The 24,875-nt window shown below is 38.3% G+C and overlaps 1 protein-coding gene across 5 annotated transcripts in view; it reads left to right on the forward strand.

Annotated features, from left to right (window-relative positions):
• The window catches only part of PCNX1 (pecanex 1), a 170,656-nt gene extending 146,235 nt beyond the window's left edge, over positions 1–24,421 (forward strand). For all 5 annotated transcript variants that reach the window (XM_007184383.3, XM_057542777.1, XM_007184386.3 and 2 more), the window contains 8 exons: positions 4,817–4,917; positions 5,688–5,838; positions 16,784–17,014; positions 17,920–18,194; positions 19,525–19,730; positions 22,019–22,461; positions 22,871–23,011; positions 23,199–24,421. In XM_007184383.3, coding sequence (XP_007184445.1) covers positions 4,817–4,917; positions 5,688–5,838; positions 16,784–17,014; positions 17,920–18,194; positions 19,525–19,730; positions 22,019–22,461; positions 22,871–23,011; positions 23,199–23,339 — 1,689 coding nt within the window. In that variant the 3' untranslated portion in view covers positions 23,340–24,421. The remainder of the gene's footprint in view (positions 1–4,816; positions 4,918–5,687; positions 5,839–16,783; positions 17,015–17,919; positions 18,195–19,524; positions 19,731–22,018; positions 22,462–22,870; positions 23,012–23,198) is intronic.
• The last annotated feature ends 454 nt before the right edge of the window (positions 24,422–24,875 follow it).

A 24,875-nucleotide genomic window follows, 5' to 3' on the forward strand; every position in this document is an offset into this window, starting at 1 on the left:
GAAAAAGGACCAGCAATGTCTGGAAATGGAGGCCCTCAAAGCTAATCTTCTCTTCTTTCAAACACATAACAAGCAGTTTATTTTTTTTCATAAATGAAATATATACTTAGAATGCTTCGCACACTGTTCTCAAATCCTTGGACTTATTTCTTGGCAGGGGAGGGGGAGGTGGGGGCGGTTGGGGTGACCATATTATTCTAATAGCCTTTCTCTGGCTTAGACTATATTGGTTACTTTTGTTTGGTTTAATCATCGTCACCTAGGCTAGGAACTCACTGTCTACCGACTCAGGAATAGGCTCCATCCTTCCTAACTTTAAGGAATAAATAATCTCTTAGAAATTATTGCTGAGGTCATGGATGTACCTCAAGGAAGTCATCCTCTTAATTGCTTATAAATCATATTCAAAAGGTTTACCTCCAAACTTGGGTATCCCCAAGTCTCTTCAGAGAGCTTATTATCACTAGATCAGTCTGGCTTATATTCTACTCTTGTAGTCCCCTCCAGAAGAAAATTGCCAGGAAAATTAAAATAATCCCTTCATTCTCCAGTTTTTTAAATTGAACAAGATTATCCCTACCTCCTTAAAACCATGAATTCTGTTTTCTGAATCACCATTCCCAGAATAACCTCTTCCCAGGGAAGGAAGTTAATTAAACCAGAAAGCTTTGCTGACTCCAAATTCTGGTACCCTCACCTGAATGTTAATAAAGTTGCCTCCAGCCTTTTTTTCCCATAATTTCCTTCCAAGATAGTTTTCTAAATTGCATATTACACAGAAATAAAGTTACTCTTTCCTCCTTCTCTTACTATATGTATTCTAGGAGGAAATAATCTTTCATACAATAGCTGTACCTGTCTTCTGAAGAGCTTGAAATAATGTTTTTGTAAGTGTAGCCCTGGATTAACTGCATTAAAACTACCTGGAATGCTAAATTGGAAAGATTCGTCTCAGCTTGACTTTGCTTCCTGCTTCTTAAGTGACAGTACATTTCTTTCACCATTGTTGTTAGTATTAGCAAGAAGTCTTTGTGAGAATTTCTAATGCATTTGAGGATGTAAGACACATGTCTTCTCCAACAGTAACAAAATAGAGCTCCCAGGGTTGAACCAATTATTTTTTCTCTCAGTACATTAATGATGTGGCTACGCTGCCCTCTGGCTTGCATTGTTTCTGACAAATAATAAAGGCGCACCTCAGAGATATTGCAGGTTCTGTTCCAGACCACCACAGTAAAGCGAGTATCACAGTAAAGCGAGTCAACACGAATTGTTTTTTTTCCCAATTGTAAATGTTACGAAGTATACTAAGTGTGCAATAGCATTACATCTAAAACTGTAACCATGTACGTTACTTAATTTCGAAATACATTATTGCTAAAAAATGCTAACCATCATCTGAGCCTTCAGTAAATCATAATCTTTTTGCTGGTGGACGGTTTGAAATATTTTGAGAATTACCAAAATGTGACCCAGAGGCATAAAAGTGAGCAAATACCATTGAAAAAATGGTGCCAATGGACTTGCTCAAAGCAACATTGCCACAACCCTTCAAGTTGTTAAAAACAAAAAACAAAAAACACAGTATATGCAAAGCACAATAAAACAATGTATGCCTGTATGTACCACATAATGATGTCTTTTTTTACTGGCTGCTTTTAAGGTTTTCTCTTCATCACTAGTTTTAAGCAATTTACTTATTTATTTGGCTGTGCTGGGTCTTAGTTGCTGCACGCGGGATCTTCATTGCTGCACGTGGGATCTTCATTGCAGCATGCGAACTCTTAGTTGCAGCATGTGAACTCTTAGTTGCAGCATGTGGGACCAGATCCCCTGACTAGGGATCGAACCTGGGCCCCCTGCATTGGGAGCGTGGAGTCTTAGCCATTAGACCACCAGGGAAGTCCCAAGCAGTTTAATTATGATGTACCTTGGTGCTGTCTTCTTAATGTTTCTTGTTCTTGGAGTTCATTGAGCTACTTGAATCCCTAAGTATATATCATTTTCATCAGATTTAGAAATATTTTGGTGATTATTTTTTTCAAATTCTTTTCCTGTCTTCCTGTTTCCCTTTTCTGGGGAACTCCAGTTAACATTTATATTAGGCTGCCTTAAGTTGTCCTACAGCTCACTGATGCTCTGTATTTTTTTTTTAATCTTTTTTTGTCTCTGTGTTTAATTTTGCATAGTTTCTGTTATATTTGTTAGATCATTTATTTTTTCTTCTGCATTGTTTAATATGCCATTAATCTCATGCACTGTATTTTTTTTATTCTCAGACATTGCATTTTTTGTATTTTTTTCAGTTTAATTTTTTTTTTTTTTTGGCTGCGCTGTGGGGCTTTCGGGATCTTAGTTTCCCAATCAGAGATTGAAACCAGCCCCCCAGTGGTGGAAGCGTGGAGTCATAACCACTGGACCACCAGGGAATTCCTTGTGTATTTTATACTGATATAAACCTTTCATGTCTCTACTAGCATGCTGTCATTCCTCTATCTTTTTGAACTTATGGAATGCAGTTATAATAACTCTTTTAATGTCCTTGTTGACTAATTCTAACATCTGTGTCATTTCTGGGTCAGTTTTGACTGATTAATTGATTATTTCTCTAATTGTGGGTCCTATTTTCCTGCTAGTTTGCATGCCTGACAATTTTTGATTGGATGCTAGACTTTATGAATTTTACCTTGATGAGTGCTGGATATTTTTATATTCCCATAAATATTATTGACCTTATTCTGTGACACAATTAAATTCCTTGGGGACAGTTTGATCTTTTCAGGGTTTACTTTTAAGCTTTCTTAGGAGGGACCAAAGCAGCCTTTAGTCTGGGGCTAATTTTTCCCCATTACTGAGACAGTATTCTTTTGAGCGCTCTAGCCAATCATAGAATTTCCCATTGTTCCTTTCTGCTTTTTTTCTGATGGTTCTGTTCTCAGCCTTGGACCTTTGCTGCATGTGCTGATCAGTAATCTGCTGGACTCAAGAGGGATCCTCTGCAGATCTCCAGAGCTTGCTCTCTGTATGTAGGTCTCTCCTTGGCACTTTGCCTTGCAAACTCTAGCCACCTTGACCTCCCCAGACTCCCAGCTATCTCCTCAACTTGGAGACCTCTAGAGGAGGCTCTACCTGTGTTCCTCTTCCTTGTACTACAGCCTGGAAACTCTCGTAGGGTTTCCCATTTCTCAGGGATTAGTATCCAATGTCTCAATATATTCTTTTCTTGGTCATTTCAGGTGCAAGGGGTAAATCCGGCCTTTATTACTCTGTCTTGGCCAGTAGCAGAGGCCTGAACTAAATTTAAAATAAAAAAAATTTTTGGACTACCCTGGCGGTCCGGTGGTTAAGACTCTGCACTTCCACTGCAGGGGGCATGGGTTCAATATGTGGTCAGGGAACTAAGATTCCCACATGCCACATGGTGCAGCCAAAAAAAAAATTTTTTTTTCCCATCACAAAAGCAATACATTTTCAGCATATAAAGTTGACTGGGTGGGGAAGGGAGGGAGACAGAAAAGAAAGAAATGTAGGATCTCCTACACAGTTACTATTGTTAACTGAATTATGCAATTAATGGTAATTAACTAACCAAGCTATATTAAGTTAGTATCTTAGACAACTGCCCTTTTTTGTTTATAAGTTAATGGTTTATAAAGCCAAATATATATACCATTGGCAAAGTTAGAATAATTAAGTTCATTATCAGCCTAGATCCATGATTCTTCAACTTTGGCATGCGTTAGAATCGCCTGGAATGTGATGGGTGGACACCACCTTCAGAATATGACTTCATAGGTCTGAAGTGGCTCAAGAATTTGCATTTCTAATAAGTTCCCAGATGATTCTCATGTTGTGTCCCAAGATTACACTTTGAGAACCACTGCTTTAGATTGTTTCTCAGTCATTGAGATGCTACCAAGATTTTCTGTAGTATTATATAAAGTATACCATTTTGCTGGTGTATATATATATAATTATTGTATTATATATTTTAATATATAATATATATGTAATAGTCAATAATCAAGGTATGCAGTTGTTGAAAAATTAAAAGGTTGAGGGGAAGCAGTATTCTACAGATATCAATTTGATTTTCTATACTGTGGTTATAGTCACTAATAGGCTATACAAATAGAATACTATATTTTTCAGGAGAGGACAGTGTCAGTAATGATGTATATCAACAAGTACTTTGAGATGTTTAGCTAAGATCCTAATACTCTGTAATACAGCCACTTTTTTTTTAGTATGTTCTAGTATTATTATAAAGTATTAGATTTTATTTAAAGATTCCAAAGAACCTCCTCATACACATTCACACTTCATTTTATGCTGTTTTGTTAAGTTTCTTTTCATTAGAACTTTTATCTGGAGAGATAGAAAGTTATGTACTAGTTGAGTTCCTTAACTTCTCTGATTTATTAAATAGATATCTTCTGATTTGTTAAATACTCATATTCCTTTCTGATAACTAACATTCTTTTGTTTTTCCTTTTTTTTTAATGAGGTGTAATTGACATAACATTAATTAGTTTCAGGTGTACAACACAATTATTCCATATTTGTGTATATTGCAAAGGGATCACCACAATAAGTCTAGTTAACATCTTTCACCATACATAGTTACAGAATTATTTTTTCCTTGTGATGAGAACTTTTAAGATCTACTCTCTCAGTAGTTTTCAAATATGCAATACAGTATTAGTAAACTGTAGTCATTGTGCTGTACATTACACCACCATGACATTCATTTTGTAACTGGAAATTTGTGCCTTTTGACCCCGTCACCCCATTCTTTGTTTTTTGTTTTTTAAAGCCACTGGATGTGGACAAAGATTCATCCCTGGTGACTCTTTGTTATGGACTCTGTGTTCTGGGACGGAGAGCTTTGGGGACTGCATCCCACCATATGTCCAGGTAAGGAAGGCATTTCTGTTTTCAGAAAGAGACTGGGAAGCTCTATAACTGAAATCTGAAAAATCTGAAATAGTTTTTAATGGAAACATTCTGTGCTAATTTATTGCAAACGCCTCTTTGGATATTGTATTGTATAGATCTTTTTGCCGAACACAGTGGAGTTCTAAGTGGTTAACAGAACTGGCTTTTAAAATTCACACGTGTGGGCAACTATAGATAATGAGAATTTAATAGATTTAAGACATTTTAAGAAACAATCAACTCATAACGTATGATTGGTCTCTTCCCATGTACATCTATTTTCTAACAATTCACTTCTTTTTATTTTTCCATTTCTCCTTGCAATTTTTGTTCACAGCATTTATACTGTTAATATAGTGGTACATTAGATTTGGGGACTCTAAATATAAACTGGATTTCTTGACATATACATCCAATTGAATTAGAATTAAGAAATGCCACATATTTTAAGTTTCTTCTGTGATTCCTACATGTTTTCCATTAGGCCCTCCTTACTTTCTTTTAAGTTACAGTGTCTTTGCCTGTTGTTTATTTTCAGGGACTCACTATTATAGTAGTTCATAAACAAGGGTCCCAGGTCAAATAGGCCCTGTCCTTTGTGATTCTGATTCAGGGGTGCTTACATTAGTTCTTGGCATTTGTATCTTCAAAACACTCCCACATTCTTCTGATGCATAACCAGATATTAGAATCAGTGTAATGGAAGACCTTTGTTAAAATATGTAAACTTTTATCTCTAATCTTAACAGTAATTTAGAGTCATTCCTCTATGGATTGCATGCCCTATTTAAGGGAGATTTCCGTATTTCTTCAATTCGAGACGAATGGATCTTTGCTGACATGGAATTGCTGAGAAAAGTAGTAGTCCCTGGAATTCGTATGTCCATTAAACTTCATCAGGTAAGAATAGGGAATTTCTAATGCATTACTGGTGTTTAATGGTACTTCTTCACTTGACTTCCAAGTTATGTTCCTTAGGATCCTTTTGAAATACTCTGATTTGAAGCAAAGAAAAACATGATTCATGACACGATATTAAATCTTAGGAGCCTAAACCTGTGTTTCTAACAGTAAATTTGAACGTTAATATTAGAGAGTGACCTGGGCATGAACTTGAGGAAAAATGCAAGCAGTGATAAACTGGAAATAAATACCTATGGCCCCTGTAATGGTTGCTTTGACTTCACGTGATTGTGATTCATTCCTGTTCTGCGGGTGGACGTAGCTGACTCCTGGTGCAGTGTGATAGCATCTCAGGAGTCTTGTAAGTGCTGCTGTTACTGAACTATGAGCTCCATTCAGCTTGTTGTATAGAGTAATAGATGGTTAGGACAGATTCAGCCTTAATTAAATAATCCTAGTAAGGTAATAAAATGAAAATGAGGGCTCCAAAATGCATATCTAAAGCCCTGGATCACTTTAAGAATATATTTTGAAATTAAACACTGGCGCTTGCTGCTCTAATCATTCCACTTGACAGTAATGATGAGATCTGATGATAGAGAGCACATGACAATATTCATTAAAATACATCTGCTGTGCTCAAATCTGGATGACTCTTTCCCTCAAATAAAGGGTGAATTACTCTTCAAATGATTTTATTATGATCTAAAGTGTTAGAATGGGGAGTTCCCTGGTGGTCCAGTGATAAAGAATCTGCAACCCAATGCAGGGGGCACGGGTTCGATCCCTGGTTGGGGAACTAAGATCCCACATGGTGCGGGACAGCTGAGCCCACGTGCCACAACTACTGAGCTTGCACACCACAAACTACAGAGCCCATGTGTTGTGGAGCCCGTGCACCACAACTAGAGAGAGAAAACCCACGCACCACAACTAGAGAGAGGAAACCCCCACACCACAACTAGAGAGAAGCCCATGCACCACAACGAAAGATCCCGCATGCCTCAGTAAAGACTCCGCATGCCACAACTAAGACCCGACACAGCCAAAAAGTACAATAAAGTAAGATGAAACGTGTTGCAATGAAGTTAACACCCCAAATTATTTAGGAACATTACTAATAAGGGCTATAGTATTTGAAAATCTCTGTGAAAAGAATACTATTTTGAGGGTGATGGGGAAAATGTACAATAGGAATCAAATAGAATTGTCCATCTTCAGCCTAGCTTTAGAGTTTCAAGACAAAATTCACTGTATTGAAAAGAAAAAGATAATGACTTCATATTAAAATGTGATAAAACTTCAGAATTTCTCAAAAGGTATTGTGTATCTGCTACATAAGAAATACTCTTTTATGTAGCATGACTAACTAACAGTTCATTCTGAACGTTATGACAGGTATTTTATCTCCATCTGGCAGAGAGGAACTGAGGCACAGGCTGTCTGTATTTTCTGATCCTTATGTCTCTGTCCTTATCTCTCCCTACAAGTGCTCTTGCCTGTTGCTCCCAGTCCATTTCCTCACATGTGTTTTTAGCCTGTGACAGTGGTTCTCCACCTTATAATCAGGCCCAACACAGTTGGGTATAGCACACTGTCATCATTAGCCATGACAGACAGCAACAGTGACAAACAGGGAGGGTAAGGAGGTAGACTTGGGAACTGGGGGCCATGGAGGGCTGGGGGAGGGGAGGAGATGAGAACACAGATGCAACCTGGAGAAGTTCTGTGGTTCACATACACCTTTGAGGAGGGCGAGATTGACCTGTAAAGTAACAAGCAACAGCCATTCACTGCACATCACTTTGACCAGATGGTGGGTTGCCAGTGAGGGACTCTCAGGCCAGGAAAAGATAGATGTGTCAATCAGTACTGGTCATCTCCAAAGTTCATATGTACTCATGAAAATCCACAGAAGGCTTATATGTTAAAGGATTAGTACACACGTGGCATATGATGCAGCAACTCCACTCCTACGTATTTACCCAAGAGAATGAATGTGTATGGCCATGCAAAGACTTACACACAAGTGTGCATAGCCATTCTATAGCCCCAAACTGCAAACTCCAGTGTTCATCAACAGATAGAATATTACTTAGCAATAAAAAGAAATGATCTACTGTTACATGCCACAACAAGAATGAATCTCAAACATTACGCAGAGTAAGAGAAGCCAAACATAAAAAGAGTACATAATATTTTAGGAACCAAGATGGTGGAGTAGAAGGATGCACTGTCACTCCCTCTTGCGAGAACACCAGAATCACAACTAGCTGCTGGGCAGTCATCAACAGGAAGAAACTGGAACTCACCAAAAAAGATACCCCACATCCAAAGACAAAGGAGAAGCCACAATGAGACGGTAGGATGGGCGCAATCACAGCAAAATCAAATCCCATAACCGCTGGGTGGGTGACTCACAGACTGGAGAACACTTATACCACAGAAGTCCACCTACTGGAGTGAAGGTTCTGAGCCCCACATCAGGTTCCCAACCTGGGGTCCAGCAACAAGAGGAGGAATTCCTAGAGAATCAGACTTTGAAGGCTAGTGGGATTTGATTGCAGGACTTCAACAGGACCAGGGGAAACAGACTCCACTCTTGGAGGGCACACACAAAGTAGTGTGCACATTGGGACCCAGGGGAAGGAACAGTGACCCCAGGGGAGACTGAACCAGACCTACCTGCTAGTGTTGGAGGGTCTCCTGCAGAGGCAGGCGGTGGCTGTGGCTCACGGTGGGGACAAGGATACTGGCAGCAGAAGTTCTGGGAAGTACTCCTTGGTGTGAGCCCTCCCAGAGTAAGCCATTAGCCCCACCAAAGAGCCCAGGTAGGCTCCAGTGTTGGGCTGCCTCAGGCCAAACAACCAACAGGGAGGGAACGCAGCCCCACCCATCAGCAGTCAAGCGGATTAAAGTTTTACTGAGCTCTGCCCACCAGAGCAACAGTCAGCTCTACCCATCATCAGTCCCTCCCATCAGGAAACTTGCACAAGCCTCTTAGATAGCCTCATCCACCAGAGGGCAGACAGCAGAAGCAAGAAGAACTACAATCCTGCAGCCTGTGGAACAAAAACCACATTCACAGAAAGATAGACAAGATGAAAAGGCAGAGGGCTATGTACCAGATGAAGGAACAAGATAAAACCGCAGAAAAACAACTAAATGAAGTGGAGATAGGCAACCTTCCAGAAAAAGAATTCAGAATAATGATAGTGAAGATGATCCAGGACCTCAGAAATAGAATGGAGGCAAAGACCGAGAAGATGCAAGAAATGTTTAACAAAGACCTAGAAGAATTAAAGAACAAACACCTAGAAGAAATAAAAAACAAACAGAGATAAACAATACAATAACTGAAATGAAAAATACCCTAGAAAGGAATCAATAGCAGAATAACTGAGGCAGAAGAACAGATAAGTGACCTGGAAGACAGAATGGTGGAATTCACTGCTGCGGAACAGAATAAAGAAAAAAGGATGAAAAGAAATGAAGACTGCCTAAGAGACCTCTGGGACAACATTAAACGCAACAACATTCGCATTATAGGGGTCCCAGAAGAGGAAGAGACAGAGAAAGGACCCAAGAAAATATTTGAAGAGATTATAGTTGAAAACTTGCCTAACATGGGAAAGGAAGGAGCCACCCAAGTCCAGGAAGCACAAGGAGTCCCATACAGGATAAACCCAAGGAGAAACACGCCAAGACACATAGTAATCGAACTGGCAAAAATTAAAGACAAAGAAAAATTATTGAAAGCAGCAGGGGAAAAACAACAAATAACATAGAAGGGAACTCCCGTCAGTTTAACAGTTGATTTCTCAGCAGAAACTCTACAAGCCAGAAGGGAGTGGCATGATATACTTAAAGTGATGAAAGGGAAGAACCTACAACCAAGATTACTCTACCGGGCAAGGATCTCATCCAGATTCGATGGAGAAATCAAAAGCTTTACAGACAAGCAAAAGTTAAGAGAATTCAGCACCACCAAACCAGCTCTACAACAAATGCTAAAGGAACTTGTCTAAGTGGGAAACACAAGAGAAGAAAAGGACCTACAAAAACAAACCCAAAACAATTAAGAAAATGGTCATAGGAACACACATATTGATAATTACCTTAAACGTGAATGGATTAAATGCTCCAAACAAAAGACACAGGCTTGCTGAATGAATACAAAAACAAGACCCATATATATGCTGTCTACAAGAGACCCACTTCAGACCTAGGGACACATTCAGACTGAAAGTGAGGGGATGGAAAAACATATTCCATGGAAATCAAAAGAAAGCTGGAGTAGCAATACTCACATCAGATAAAATAGACTTTAAAATAAAGAATGTTACAAGAGACAAGGAAGGACACTACATAATGATCAAGGGATCCATCCAAGACGAAGATATAACAATTGTAAATATATATGCACCCAACAAAGGAGCACCTCAATACATAAGGCAACTGCTACCAGCTATAAAAGAGGAAACGACAGTAACACAATAATAGTGGGGGACTTTAACACCTCACTTACATCAATGGACAGATCATCCAAAATGAAAATAACTAAGGAAACAGAAGCTTTAAATGATACAACAGACCAGATAGATTTAATTGATATTTATAGGACATTCCATCCAAAAACAGCAGAATACACTTTCTTCTCAAGTGTGCACAGAGCATTCTCTGGGATAGATCATATCATGGGTCACAAATCAAACCTCAGTAAATTTAAGAAAATTGAAGTCATATCAAGCATCTTTTCTGACCACAACGCTATGAGATTAGAAATGAATTACAGGGAAAAAAACGTAAAAAAGACAAACACATGGAGGCTAAACAATACGTTACTAAATAACCAAGAGATCACTGAAGAAATCAAACAGGAAATAAAAAAATACCTAGAGACAAATGACAATGAAAACACGACGACCCAAAACCTATGGGATGCAGCAAAAGCGGTTCTAAGAGGGAAGTTTATAGCTATACAAGCCTACCTAAAGAAACAAGAAAAATCTCAAGTAAACAATCTAACCTTACACCTAAAGAAACTAGAGAAAGAAGAACAAACAAAACCCAAAGTTAGCAGAAGGAAAGAAATCATAAAGATCAGAGCAGAAATAAATGAAATAGAAACAAAGAAAACAATAGCAAAGATCAATAAAACTAAAAGTTGGTTCTTTGAGAAGATAAACAAAATTGATAAGCCATTAGCCAGACTCATCAAGAAAAAGAGGGAGAGGACTCAAATCAATAAAATCAGAAATGAAAAAGGAGAAGTTACAACAGACACCGCAGAAATACAAAACATCCTAAGAGACTACTACAAGCAACTTTATGCCAATAAAATGGACAACCTGGAAGAAATGGACAAATTCTTAGAAAGGTATAACCTTCCAAGACTGAATCAGGAAGAAACAGAAAATATCAACAGACCAATCACAAGTAATGAAATTGAAACTGTGATTAAAAATCTTCCAACAAACAAAAGTCCAGGACCAGATGGCTTCACAGGTGAATTCTATCAAACATTTAGAGAAGAGCTAACACCCATCCTTCTCAAACTCTTCCAAAAAATTGCAGAGGAAGGAACTCTCCCAAACTCATTCTATGAGGCCACCATCACCCTGATACCAAAACCAGACAAAGACACTACAAAAAAAGAAAATTACAGACCAATATCACTGATGAATATAGATGCAAAAATCCTCAACAAAATACTAGCAAACAGAATCCAACAACACATTAAAAGGATCATACACCACGATCAAGTGGGATTTATCCCAGGGATGCAAGGATTCTTCAATATACGCAAATCAATCAATGTGATACACCATATTAACAAATTGAAGAATAAAAACCATATGATCATCTCAATAGATGCAGAAAAAGCTTTTGACAAAATTCAACACCCATTTATGATAAAAACTCTCCAGAAAGTGGGCATAGAGGGAACCTACCTCAACATAATAAAGGCCATATATGACAAACCCACAGCAAACATCATTCTCAATGGTGAAAAACTGAAAGCATTTCCTCTAAGATCAGGAACGAGACAAGGATGTCCACTCTCACCACTATTATTCAACATAGTTCTGGAAGTCCTAGCCATGGCAATCAGAGAAGAAAAAGAACTAAAAGTAATCCAAATTGGAAAAGAAGAAGTAAAACTGTCAGTGTTTGCAGATGACATGATACTATCCATAGAGAATCCTAAAGATGCCACCAGAAAACTACTAGAGCTAATCAATGAATTTGGTAAAGTTGCAGGATACAAAATTAATGCACAGAAATCTCTTGCATTCCTATACACTAATGATGAAAAATCTGAAAGAGAAATTAAGGAAACACTCCCATTTTCTATTGCAACAAAAGAATAAAATACCTAGGAATAAACCTACCTAGGGAGACAAAAGACCTGTATGCAGAAAACTGTAGGACACTGATGAAAGAAATTAAAGATGATACCAACAGATGGAGAGATATACCATGTTCTTGGATTGGAAGAATCAATATTGTGAAAATGACTATACTACCCAAAGCAATCTACAGATTCAATGCAATCCCTGTCAAATTACCAATGGCATTTTTTACAGAAGTAGAACAAAAAATCTTAAAATTTGTATGGAGACACAGAAGACCCCAAATAGCCAAAGCAGTCTTGAGGGGAAAAAACAGAGCTGGAGGAATCAGACTCCCTGACTTCAGACTATACTACAAAGCTACAGTAATCAAGGCAATATGGTACTGGCACAAAAACAGAAACATAGATCAATGGAAGAAAATAGAAAGCCCAGAGATAAACCCACGCACCTATGGTCAACGAACCTATGTTAAAGGAGGCAAGGATATACAATGGAGAAAAGACAGTCTCTTCAATAAGTGGTGCTGGGAAAACTGGACTGCTACATGTAAAAGCATGAAATTAGAACACTCCGTAACACCATACACAAAAATAATGGATTCGAGACCTAAATGTAAGACCGGACACTATAAAACTCTTAGAGGAAAACATAGGAAGAACACTGTTTGACATAAATCACAGCAAGATCTTTTTTGATCCACCTCCTAGAGTAATGGAAATGAAAACAAACCAATGGGACCTAATGAAACTTAAAAGCTTTTGCACAGCAAAGGAAACCACAGACAAGACAAAAAGACAGTCCTCAGAATGGGAGAAAATATTTGCAAACGAATCAACGGACAAAGGATTAATCTCCAAAATATATAAACAGCTCATGCAGCTCAATATTAAAAAAACAAACAACCCAATCCCAAAATGGGCAGAAGACCTAAATAGACATTTCTCCAAAGAAGACATACAGATGGCCAAGAAGCACATGGAAAGCTGCTCAACATCACTAATTATTAGAGAAATGCAAATCAAAAGTACCATGATGTATCACCTCACACCAGTTAGAATGGGCATCATCAGAAAATCTACAAACAACAAATGCTGGGGCGGGTGTGGAGAACAGGGAACCCTCTTGCACTGTTGGTGGGAATGTAAATGGATACAGCCAGTATGGAGAACAGTATGGAGGTTCCTTAAACAACTAAAAATAGAATTACCATATGATCCAGGAATCCCACTACTGGGCATATACCCAGAGAAAACCATAATTCAAAAAGACACACGCACCCCAATGTTCATTGCAGCACTATTTACAATAACCAGGTCATGGAAGCAACCTAAATGCCCATCGACAGACGAATGGATAAAGAAGATGTGGTACATATATACAATGGAATATTGCTTAGCCAAAAAAGGAACGAAATTGGGTTATTTGTAGAGACGTGGATGGATCTAGAGACTGTCATGCAGAGTGAAGTAAGTCAGAAAGAGAAAAACAAATGTCATATATTAACGCATATATGTGGAACCTAGAAAAACGTTACAGATGAACCGGTTTGCAGGGCAGAAATTGAGACACAGATGTAGAGAACAAACGTATGGACACCAAGGTGGGGAAGCAGCGGGGGGATGGGGTTGATGGTGTGATGATTTGGGCGATTGGGATTGACATGTATACAGTGATGTGTATAAAATTGATGACTAATAAGGACCTGCTGTATAAAAAAATAAATAAAATTAAATTAAAAAAAATTTTTTTAAAGTACGTATTGTATTATTTTATTTATATAAAATTTAAAGCAGGCCAAACTAATCTCTAGTGACAGAAAGCAGGTCAGTGGTTGTTTCAGATGTAGAGATTGAATACCAAAAGGCAGGAAGGAACTTTGGGATGATGGAAATGTTCTATATCTAGATTGTAGCAGTGATTACACAGGTTTGCCCATTTGTCAAAGCGCATCTAACTGTACTTTTATAATGGGTGCAGTTTGTTGTATGTAAATTATACCTCAACCTGATTTTTTAAAAAAGATCCTGTTCCCAGAGAGCTAAAAATACGAAATTTATAATAACTTTTGTTTCAGACACAGTCTTTGATAGGGTGCTTTTAGCACTTTCATAGATGTTTTTTTAACTTTTGCTTTTTTCCTTTACAGTTCTTTTTTAATTTTTTAATTCTCCAATGTAATGTGTTATATGTTTTTACTTTAGAAAGTAAAACTGTTATCTGTGTAATATTTAATTTTACAGTGTCCTATAATGTATCAGTGCTCTCATACACATTATATCACCCACAACCCAGAAAATCATTTTAATCCCAGTTTTATAGACGAAGATTAATCAAAACTCAGAGAAATCATGCAAATTGCCCTTTTCATGTGTTCTTTCTTGTCCTCTATTTAATCATTTTGTAAAATAGCTTATTTCCTTATTTTTTTCTCTTTTGCTAGTCTCTTTAAGGATTTACCTGGTTGTTAGAAATAAAATAAACCAATTAAAATCTAGCTTGGTTTACAAGAGATATATAATGAAAATCTTACAATCTGTGATCTCCTTGAGGGCAGGGATAATATTAATCTCTATGTCCTCATTGCTTAGCACAGTGCATGGTGGCCTGTGAATGTTTGCTACATGAGTTTCATTGTTTTCGAAAAATATTTCCTGTGCATCTGCTCATAACTTCTCAAGTTATGAGAAGTTTCTAAAATGCTTTTGAAAACTTTTCCTAGAATTGGAAACATTATCTCTTTTTATTTATTTGAAAACTAATGAAAAACATTGAAAAGTAAACATTTCCCAAGAGTAAGCACCTTCTGTCATCCCATACCATCATACAACAGCCCCACGAAGCAGTCACTGCCAATAATTTGATGCCTATCTTTTATGACTTCCCCAAGTTCATGCAGACATATCCAACTATATGTATAAATATTTTCCTTTTTAAAAATGTAATTTTGCTATATAAATTGATCTGGAGTGCAAGCTTTCTTCCCATTTAGTTTAACGTGGACACCTTTCTAAGCTAGCACATACAGAGGCACACCACATTTTTTAATGACCCTGTAGTATTCCAGAGTATAATTTTTACTCCATTTATTAAGCTATCTCACTATTCATGGACATTCTGATTGTTTCTTCTTTTTTTTTAATAAAATTATTTATTTATTTTTGGCTGTGTTGGGTCTTCGTTGCTGCACGTGGGCTTTCTCTGGTTGCGGTGAGCGGGGGCTACTCTTTGTTGTGGCGCGCGGGCTTCTCATTGTAGTGGCTTCTCTCGTTGCGGAGCACGGGCTTTAGGCGTGCAGGCTTCAGTAGTTGTGGCACCCGGGCTCAGTAGTTGTGGCTCATGGACTTTAGAGTGCAGGCTCAGTAGTTGTGGCTCATGGACTTAGTTGCTCAGCAGCATGTGGGATCTTCCCGGTCCAGGGATCGAACCCATGTCCCCTGCATTGGCAGGTGGATTCTTAACCACTGAGCCACCAAGGAAGTCCCTGTTTCAAATATCTTATCAGTAAAACAGTGCTGAATGATGTACATAGAAGTTTACATATTCATTCAACTATTTTAAGCCCAGTGAGAAGAAATATTTGGACAAGACTAAGCATTCTCCACTTTTGGCATGCCTAAAGATTTCCAACTTTGTGTCCGTTTTATTAAGAATATGATTATTGCCTGTCTCTGCATGTTTATTTTCCATTTAAGTAATTGTACAAATACTACTATCCAAGGATGTCATTCCTTCCCTAATTGAACAACTTGATGAAAGAAAGCACATCTTACGGCATCTAGCTATCTGCTGGTGTAGGAAAGTGAACTCAGTATTTAAAAGCAAGATTAGGATGGTTGGTGGTGTGTGATGGACAGAAGTCAAGAACCATCCATCAGTATTCTAAGTTGTAAATGCTCTTAGGGCATGTTCACTAGAAGCAGAGTCAGAGTCCAGGATTCTCGTGCAAGAGACTGAGGGGATGCCCTCAGGACAGTCTGTGAGGCAATGATGGAAGCAGGAAAGAGCAAGGGAAGAAGCTAAGCAGAAGTGTCTTTCAGCTGAGCTCTAGCCTCCCCTGGTCTCCAGAGGGAGCTCTGGAGTGTGAATGTGTTGCACGTGGTAGATATTAAATAACGACTTGTCACATAAGGCCGAGAGGTTTTTTAGGGAAGACTTTACTAGCTTCTCTAGGGCTAGGACCCTTAATTTGTCCTGAGAGCTCATAGTTTTGAGCCTTCTCTTAACTAAATGAGAGGCAGGATAAAATGGTTTATTATACTCATTCTAGAGATGTGGCTTTAAGTGAAAAGCACCTAGTTAAAAAGAAACGCAATTTAGAGACCTTTTATGTAGTTTTAGCCTCCCTTAACTGATAACAGTGAGGTAATCCTTTAACAGAAAAAAAAATGAATGAAGATACGAAAACCGACTTGAATAATTTATCTCTAATAATATTAACACGTGCTGAAATGAAATATATAAACTAGTTTTTTAAGACTTTTAATTTAGTAACTGATTTAGTAATTTCAGAAGCTTTCATCATCCTGGAAGTCATTCCCTTCTTTTCCTAAAATTGTAGGTGTATTTTTTATCTCTGTGTATAGGACCATTTCACTTCTCCGGATGAATACGATGACCCCACTGTGCTCTACGAAGCCATTGTATCTCATGAGAAGAACCTCGTCATAGCCCACGAAGGGGACCCTGCGTGGCGGAGTGCGGTCCTCGCCAACTCACCCTCCCTGCTTGCTCTGCGGCACGTCATGGATGACGGCACCAACGAGTACAAGATCATCATGCTCAACAGACGCTACCTTAGCTTCAGGGTCATTAAAGTAAGGTTTGGAGGCGCTTGTTTGCCTCTGAAAACAATGGAGCTTAGATAACTGTATCCAAACTTTTAAAAAGTAATTGAAACTCTTTTAGAGAAAACAAAAATAATGACCATACTACATTAACGTTTATTGTTTTTGAGCTCTTAATTTATTTTGTCAGTAATTTACTCTGTCCTCTGAAATTTTTTCATGTGCCAGAAAGCCTTAAATTTTTTGCTTATTTCTCTTTTGGCAGTCTCTTGCCTGTTATATGTGCTATTTGAGCAGCATCTCTTCCTAAAATGTCAGCACTGTATTGCTAATAAGATGTGATTCCTAGGTTGCAAAATAATACTACAGCTTGTACTTCATAGTAGCTAACTGTGAATGGTTCACTCTAACTTGCTTTTTTGTTTGTTTTGTTGTTTTTTAAAACATCTCAGGGCTTTAGGAGGCTTAATCTCTGACATTTTATTTTGATAGTTTGTAATGTTTTTTCTTCATTTAATCAACCCCCCAAATCACAAACATCCTTTCAACTCTAAATATTTGTTACCTCTTATTTCTATCAAAAATATTTATTATCTTAGTTACAAAATTCAGTGCTTCACCAATTTAGAAAAGTAAATGGACTACATTTTACTTGGTATTTTTACAAGACAGAGCAGAGGGAAGAGCTCTGTAGGTGCTTATTATTTAATAGCCTAATGACAGTGGAAAATAGTTAACTCTATTAACTATTAACTATAGAGTTAACTAGTTAACTCTATTAACTAGGTGTTCAGATGTGACCCACTTATATTTGTTTCCTGCTTTTCACAGTTGGTTATCGTAATGTCTTTTATATCCCTCCCATTTCTACTCTTCTGTTTATATAAATCTATTCTTGGCCCCTTAACCTAATTCCCATGTGTTCTGGTTTTCAGGTGAATAAGGAGTGTGTCCGAGGCCTTTGGGCAGGGCAACAGCAGGAGCTTGTTTTCCTACGTAACCGTAACCCAGAGAGAGGTAGCATCCAAAATGCCAAGCAAGCTCTGAGAAACATGATAAACTCATCTTGTGATCAACCTATTGGCTACCCGATCTTTGTCTCACCCCTGACAACTTCTTACTCTGACAGCCATGAACAGCTTAAAGAAATTCTTGGGGGACCTATCAGCTTGGGCAATATCAGAAACTTCGTAGTGTCAACCTGGCACAGGTGAGCCATAGGACTGCCTTTTCCAGTGGTGGTGTGTACTGACCCGCTTAATCTAGGCAGTGTGCATTAGCACCACCTGGAAAGATTGTAGGAAAAATACAATAAAAACCTGTTATGGCTGAGCTTCATGAAGTAGAATCTGAGCATTTGTATCTTCAAACTCTTATTAAATAAATCTAATGTACAGTAGTCTGGTCAGGAACCACTGCTCTAGCATTTAATAGAATCTTGGATAATTCCCTCCTTCTAGTTTTTTAAACTCTCTATTGCAGCTTATTGCCACTACTAGAATGCGTGGGTCAACAAACAGGGCAAATGAGAGAAAAATAAAAGAATCTCGTGCAAGTCGATTACATTCTTTTTGTATTCCGTTCCAGCGGTAGGGGGAGCACGTTGTCCGTGCTGAAAGTCCTCCTTGTGAGACGCAGAGACACTGCTGCCATTTCAACAGTCAGTCAGCACTCACATCTCAGATATTTAGTGTCTTCAAGTATGCACATCAATTTTTTTTCCTCTGCCTTTTGTGTAGTAAATTATGATATATGGTGCAGGAACATCATAATTTGATGCATGGTAAAGAAAAATCTCAGATTAAGAGTTATTCAGATCCTTAAAAATCAAAACTTAATCCAAAACAGGACTAGAGCAACAAACTCACAAATAGGTGTTTTAAAATTCTTCCAGGAATACCCAGCATTAAAGAGTAAAATTTCACCATTTTAACGTCTATCCCTATTCAAACAGAGGGAAGAATACAAACCAGGGTAGTGTTCAAAGAAGTTTTCTTTTCAAAAGATACGTGCTGTGCTGGAATTGCCTTGTTTGCCCAGGACTGAGTGGTTTTCTGGGATGCGGGATTTTCAGTGCCAAACTGAGACAGTTGTGGGCAAACCAGGAGAGTTGGTCACCCTACGTTTTAAAAAAGAGAAGAAAAATTATTAACAGCAGTTCTCTTCAGGTGTGCTACAGCATAAATTAGGTTTAATTTAAATCAATTAGGTATTCGTGGGTTGTATACAGTGGCAAGGATTCTATTTCCAGCTGAGATCTTAATGGAACAACTTGTTATGTGCAGTTCTTTGTTATGGCGTAGAAAAGATGATAGAGTGTAGTGTAAAAGTGAAGTTGATTAGAAGAACGGAGGCAGTGAGTATGAGGGAGATATGCAAACATCATAGACTCTTTTGCTTCTTAATGTCGATTGCCGCATGAAGACTTCCAAAGGTGAACACTAGTAGCGTTAAATGTTCAGAATAGCTAGAAAAAGAATACAGTACCTATCTTGAAGTGATCTTGGGACAATGCCTCCTACTCTGGTGTTTTTTCCTAGGTTAAGGAAGGGTTGTGGAGCTGGCTGTAACAGTGGTGGCAATATTGAAGATTCTGATGCCGGAGGTGGAACCTTTTGCACCAGTAACAGTGCGACAACTGCCAATGATCCCCACAGCAGTGCGTCCCAAGGAAGCACTGGAAACCCAGGCCAGGGACCGGGAGCAGGACTCCATCCGCCTGTCACATCTTACCCTCCAACACTAGGTAATCTGAAACAAAATTATTTGTGTAATGTTAGCCTCTCAACTGTGGGGTTCAGGTAGTATGTGTGTATAAAGAGGATGACATATTACCTACTTGGAAATATATAAATAGAATGTTTTGTTTGATTCCCAATAGGACATTATCCTACTTGTTTATATTAATCATTTAATGTATATAAATATAAATATACACCATTTGAAATAGCATTTCTTTGGAAGTATCATTGGAAGGCCAATAATAGTTAACTAATATAATTTATTTAACTTCTCTCCTGTTGAACAACAAGTTGGTTTCTTCTGAGTGTTGTAATAATCTTTGTATATAAATCTTTGTAATCACTTATTATTTTCTTAGGCTGGAAACTTTAAAAATGGAATCAAGTCAAAGTTTATGAGAATATTTAAGACATGATACATAATGCCAAAAATCTTTCCAGAATTTCTTTTATTTCTTTTACACCAATTGGTACTCTGACCAGTCGTATAGAGGAATGCCCAGCTTTGAGTATCATTGTTTCCACCTCTGCTCCCTGCTCTCTCAGAGAGACAGGAGAAGGGGGGTGGTCTTTAGTTGCATTTTTTTGATTTGCATTGCTCTAATAATACCTGAGGTTGGAAACTTTTAAATGAGTTTATCAGATCTTCTTTCTGAAGTGCATGTTAAGTCTCTTGCCCATTTTTCCATTTGGTTATCTTTTTCTTATTTGTATATTCTGGATTGGAACTCTTGGTCAGTTTTCTGTACCACAGACATCTTTTTCCATTCTGTATCTTGGCTTTCCCTTCTCTTTCTGTGAAGAGTGGCTTGCCTTTTTTTGGTAAGTTCTTAATTTTTGTGTAGAGCAATTTACTGATCTTTTCCTTTATGATTAATACTTTTTATATCCTATTTAAGAAAATTTTCCTTATCCCAAAGGAAGCTATTCTTTTACTAATTTGCCTTTTACATGAGCGCTGTAATCCACCTGGCATGCAGCAGGACTCAGATCTTACCTGTTCCCGGATGGCTGGTCGGTTGATCCAGCACTGTCCTTTCCCCCTCTGTTTTGCATGGATCAGGTGAAGTTTTAAAACATTTACTTAAAATGATTTAAAAAAATGTAATGGCACTGGAATTGTTAAGACTCTAAATAGGCGTGTGATCGACATTTTGTTATGTTCTTTTTTAACTTCTGAGTGAAAACCTAAAACTGCCAGTGTGCTTCTTTAAATATACCTTTTACTCTTAACATCGATTAGCTCTTTTTATTTTCAGATTAAAAAGTACATGTAGTTATTTTTCAATATAATTAATAATAATTTTCTAATAATCTTCACATCACTCTTCACAAATCTGAAGAATCCTATCGAGCCATTAGAAAAAAGGACACAGAATAACCTGCTATTTAGTATCACTGATCATTCATATTCAGTAGTGATCCCTTAATGTATATGCATATTACAGTGTGGCATCACTGTGCCTCTATAGGTAGTATAGCTTGTCATTGGAATAGATTGAAAGGGCATTAAGACCGTATTTTGAGAAATGGTAGTTACAGAGATTGCCGCATAGTAGATCCTTAATAAATATTTCTCACTGTCTCATTTCTATGAGATATTCATGTATTCTGAAATATTTCAGTGAAAGAAATTTTAGGATTTATCTCAACCTAAATACCTGCTATTTCCTATAAATTATTTAATTGTATCTTTTTTATGCCCCAGAATTTGAATTTTAAAAAGCTTCAGCAGGGGGGCTTCCCTGGTGGCACAGTGGTTGAGAATCTGCCTGCCAATGCAGGGCACACGGGTTCGAGCCCTGGTCTGGGAAGATCCCTCATGCCGCGGAGCAACTAGGCCCGTGAGCCACAATTACTGAGCCTGCGCATCTGGAGCCTGTGCTCCGCAACAAGAGAGGCCGCGATAGTGAGAGGCCCGTGCACCACGATGAAGAGTGGCCCCCGCTTGCCGCAACTAGAGAAAGCCCTCGCACACAAACGAAGACCCAACACAGCCAAAAATAAATAAATAAATAAATAAATAATTCCCATTTAAAAAAATATATATATATATATATAAAAAGCTTCAGCAAACAGAAATTATGTTACAAAAACCACACAAGGAAATAGATCTCAGATATTTATTTCTCTTTGGCAACTTTAAAAGTTTTGGGTATAAATATTCAATTCAATAAATTCACCAGCTAATTTAAGGTGCGAGGCTTAAGGGAGAAAGTCTTAGAAACTACTGAAAAAGCAGTTGTGTTTGGGTCACTGAGAACGAGCACCGCTGTTGTTTCTCCCTCCCCAGCCGCGAGCCACAGCTCTCACTCTGTGCAGTCCAGCCTGGTCCGGCAGTCCCCTGCCCGGGCCTCTGTAGCCAGCCAGTCATCTTACTGCTATAGCAGCCGGCACTCATCTCTCCGGATGTCCACCACGGGGTTTGTGCCTTGTCGGCGCTCTTCCACCAGCCAGATATCGCTTCGCAACTTGCCGTCATCCATCCAGTCCCGCCTCTCTGTGGTGAACCAGATGGAACCCTCCAGCCAGAGCGGCCCGGCCTGCGTGCAGCATGGCCTGCCTTCCTCTAGCAGCTCCAGCCAAAGCATCCCAGCCTGCAAGCATCACACCCTCGTGGGCTTTCTTGGGACAGACGGCGGTCAGAGCAGTGCCGCTGATACGCAACCCGGCAACACCTTAAGTCCTGCCAATAATTCACATGCCAAAAAGGGGGAGGTGATTTACAGAGTCCAGGTGAGTAAGCCCACGGTCCTTCTTGCACTGTTTCTCTTACTCGTTTGTTTTTATTTCTTGTTTTTTTGAGTGAAGGACTCTTGTGCAGACACACCTTATATTGCTTAGTCTGAAGACTAGAACAATTTTGAATGTTGAAAAAGTGTTTCTGCCAGTATAAAAACTGAAAGCAAGCAGTTTTTCACTGGTGGTATTTGTTCCCTTTTCAGCCATGGTTATGTGGCCATTGCAGTTAAGGTCTGCTAGGAGGCTAAGAGGAATTCAGGTGGCTCTTTAGGTTGTTTTTTATTCCGTTATAGGCAGTGGAGAATTTGAGGCACTGTGAAAGAAATTCTGTTTGGGATTATGTAATTATTTGCCATCGAGGGGAAAATGAATTGGAAATGATCCATATTTATTTACACTGCAGATTGTGGATCCCAGTCAGATTCTGGATGGGATCAACCTGTCAAAAAGGAAAGAGCTGCAGTGGCCTGATGAGGGTATTCGGTTAAAAGCTGGGAGAAACAGCTGGAAAGACTGGAGTCCTCAGGAGGGCATGGAAGGCCATGTAAGTTCTCTTAAGAAGCTGGTGCTCTGACTTTTTTGTAGCCTGACTGGTATGCCTGTTTTTTAACTGATTTATGTACTTATGCTTAATTACCAAACTGAATTACTACCTCTGATCTTAAGGATAGAGTCTGTGAGTGTATTCAGGGTCTCTGCCACTAACTGCTTGTTTTATTCTGAATCATTAGGTGATTCACCGTTGGGTGCCTTGCAGCAGAGATCCAGGTACTAGATCCCACATCGACAAGACAGTACTTCTGGTTCAGATTGAAGATAAATACGTGACTGTAATCGAAACGGGGGTACTAGAACTTGGGGCTGAAGTGTGAGCCAGTGTTTTATAACTTCATTTCTTTTCCCTCAAAATTCCAAGAGATTGGAAAAAAGAGGAGAGAGCAGAAGATGCCTGCAGGTATCCCTTTGATCCTGTAGGAGAGACTTGAACATAGAGTGGGCTTGGTTAAGCACCGCTCCATCACCCTTCTCCCTGACTCCTGTCACTGTCTCCATCCCCAAATAAAGCTGAAATATTTTTTTAAGTTAGCTGCTGAGAAAACATCTTGCATGAAGGATAAAGTTCTGTTAAAATACATCCTTAAAAAAAGTTTTTTCCTATGCATTGCCTATGCTTTAAATCAACAAACTCTTGCTTTCTAAACTATGATCTCATATTTTTCTAATTTTTTTGCCAAAAATAATTGCCATGTTTTGTCATAAAACATGAAATCCAGTTACCTTGATTTTTAAAAACAGACAAGTGTAGAAACCTTCAGTTTGACATATAGCAGTATAAAAGTTTAATGTACAGTGAAAAAGACTATGAACAGACATAGATTTATCTTATTCCTTGAGCGCTAAAAACTTTAATGAAAAAAACTGCACTAATTTTTTACAATGCACTATAAAGTCTGAGATTTCTCAGAACATTTATTTATATATAAAAATAAAATACCATTATTTAAATTGCCTTTGGGATTAACCCCTTCCCTTTCCTTGTACGTAGCAGGAACCGTGCTGCTCGTTTTTCTTTAGTAGTCTGTACTTCATGCCAGTCCATTGGATGTTTCCTTTAAAATGAATACTTAATCTCAAGACACACGTAGCTTCATCACTGGCATTTCCCGGAGCCAGTAGTCAGTGACTCAGTCCCGTGAACACTCCTGCCAGCTCCTGTGTCCACATTTCAGATGGGCTCCAACACTGTGTGCGTCCCAGCTACCCTGTTTCTCCCACTTGGGGCAAGCTCTGCTGGGGTCAGTTCTGGGAAGAAAATACTTTTGCTTTTCAGAGAAGAAGGTGAACGTCCAGGAATTTAAAGAAAGGATGGATTGCCTTTTATTTTAAGAGTTCTTAGCTCTTGAAGTTATTCACATGCAGTTCAGTTAATCAAGTAAAATTTTTTGAAACAAAATTATCCAAATGGTGCAGTTCTTATTGTTATATCCCTCTTTAATAACTTTGCCTTTTATTTTCCTCCTCTCTTCTTATTCTATTACTTGAATTTTATTTCCTGTGACTTATAGTGTGTAGCTGTAATTTGAAATATTTATAACTGTGATGAAATTGACTTAATTCATATGTTGTCTCATAACTTAAATTTTATTGGTTTTTTAAAAATGTATGTATTCAGGGAATTATATAACTCAGATTTACAGTTGGACTAGGTGGGAACTGCAGTTTAGATTTAATTTTCAACATATGGCATTTTTTAAATCCTTCAGAAAATTTTTCTCCTTTTGTGTGAAACTCCAAAGAAGACCGTACATCTGAGCATTTAGGAGCAGCCATCTTTCTGCCCCCTGTGAATGGAAAGTAAAAAAAAGCAGGTGAAGTTAATTTCAGTCATACATTTTGTTGAGTCCATT

Source organism: Balaenoptera acutorostrata, chromosome 3, assembly GCF_949987535.1.
Source record: "Balaenoptera acutorostrata chromosome 3, mBalAcu1.1, whole genome shotgun sequence".
NCBI lineage: Eukaryota > Metazoa > Chordata > Mammalia > Artiodactyla > Balaenopteridae > Balaenoptera > Balaenoptera acutorostrata.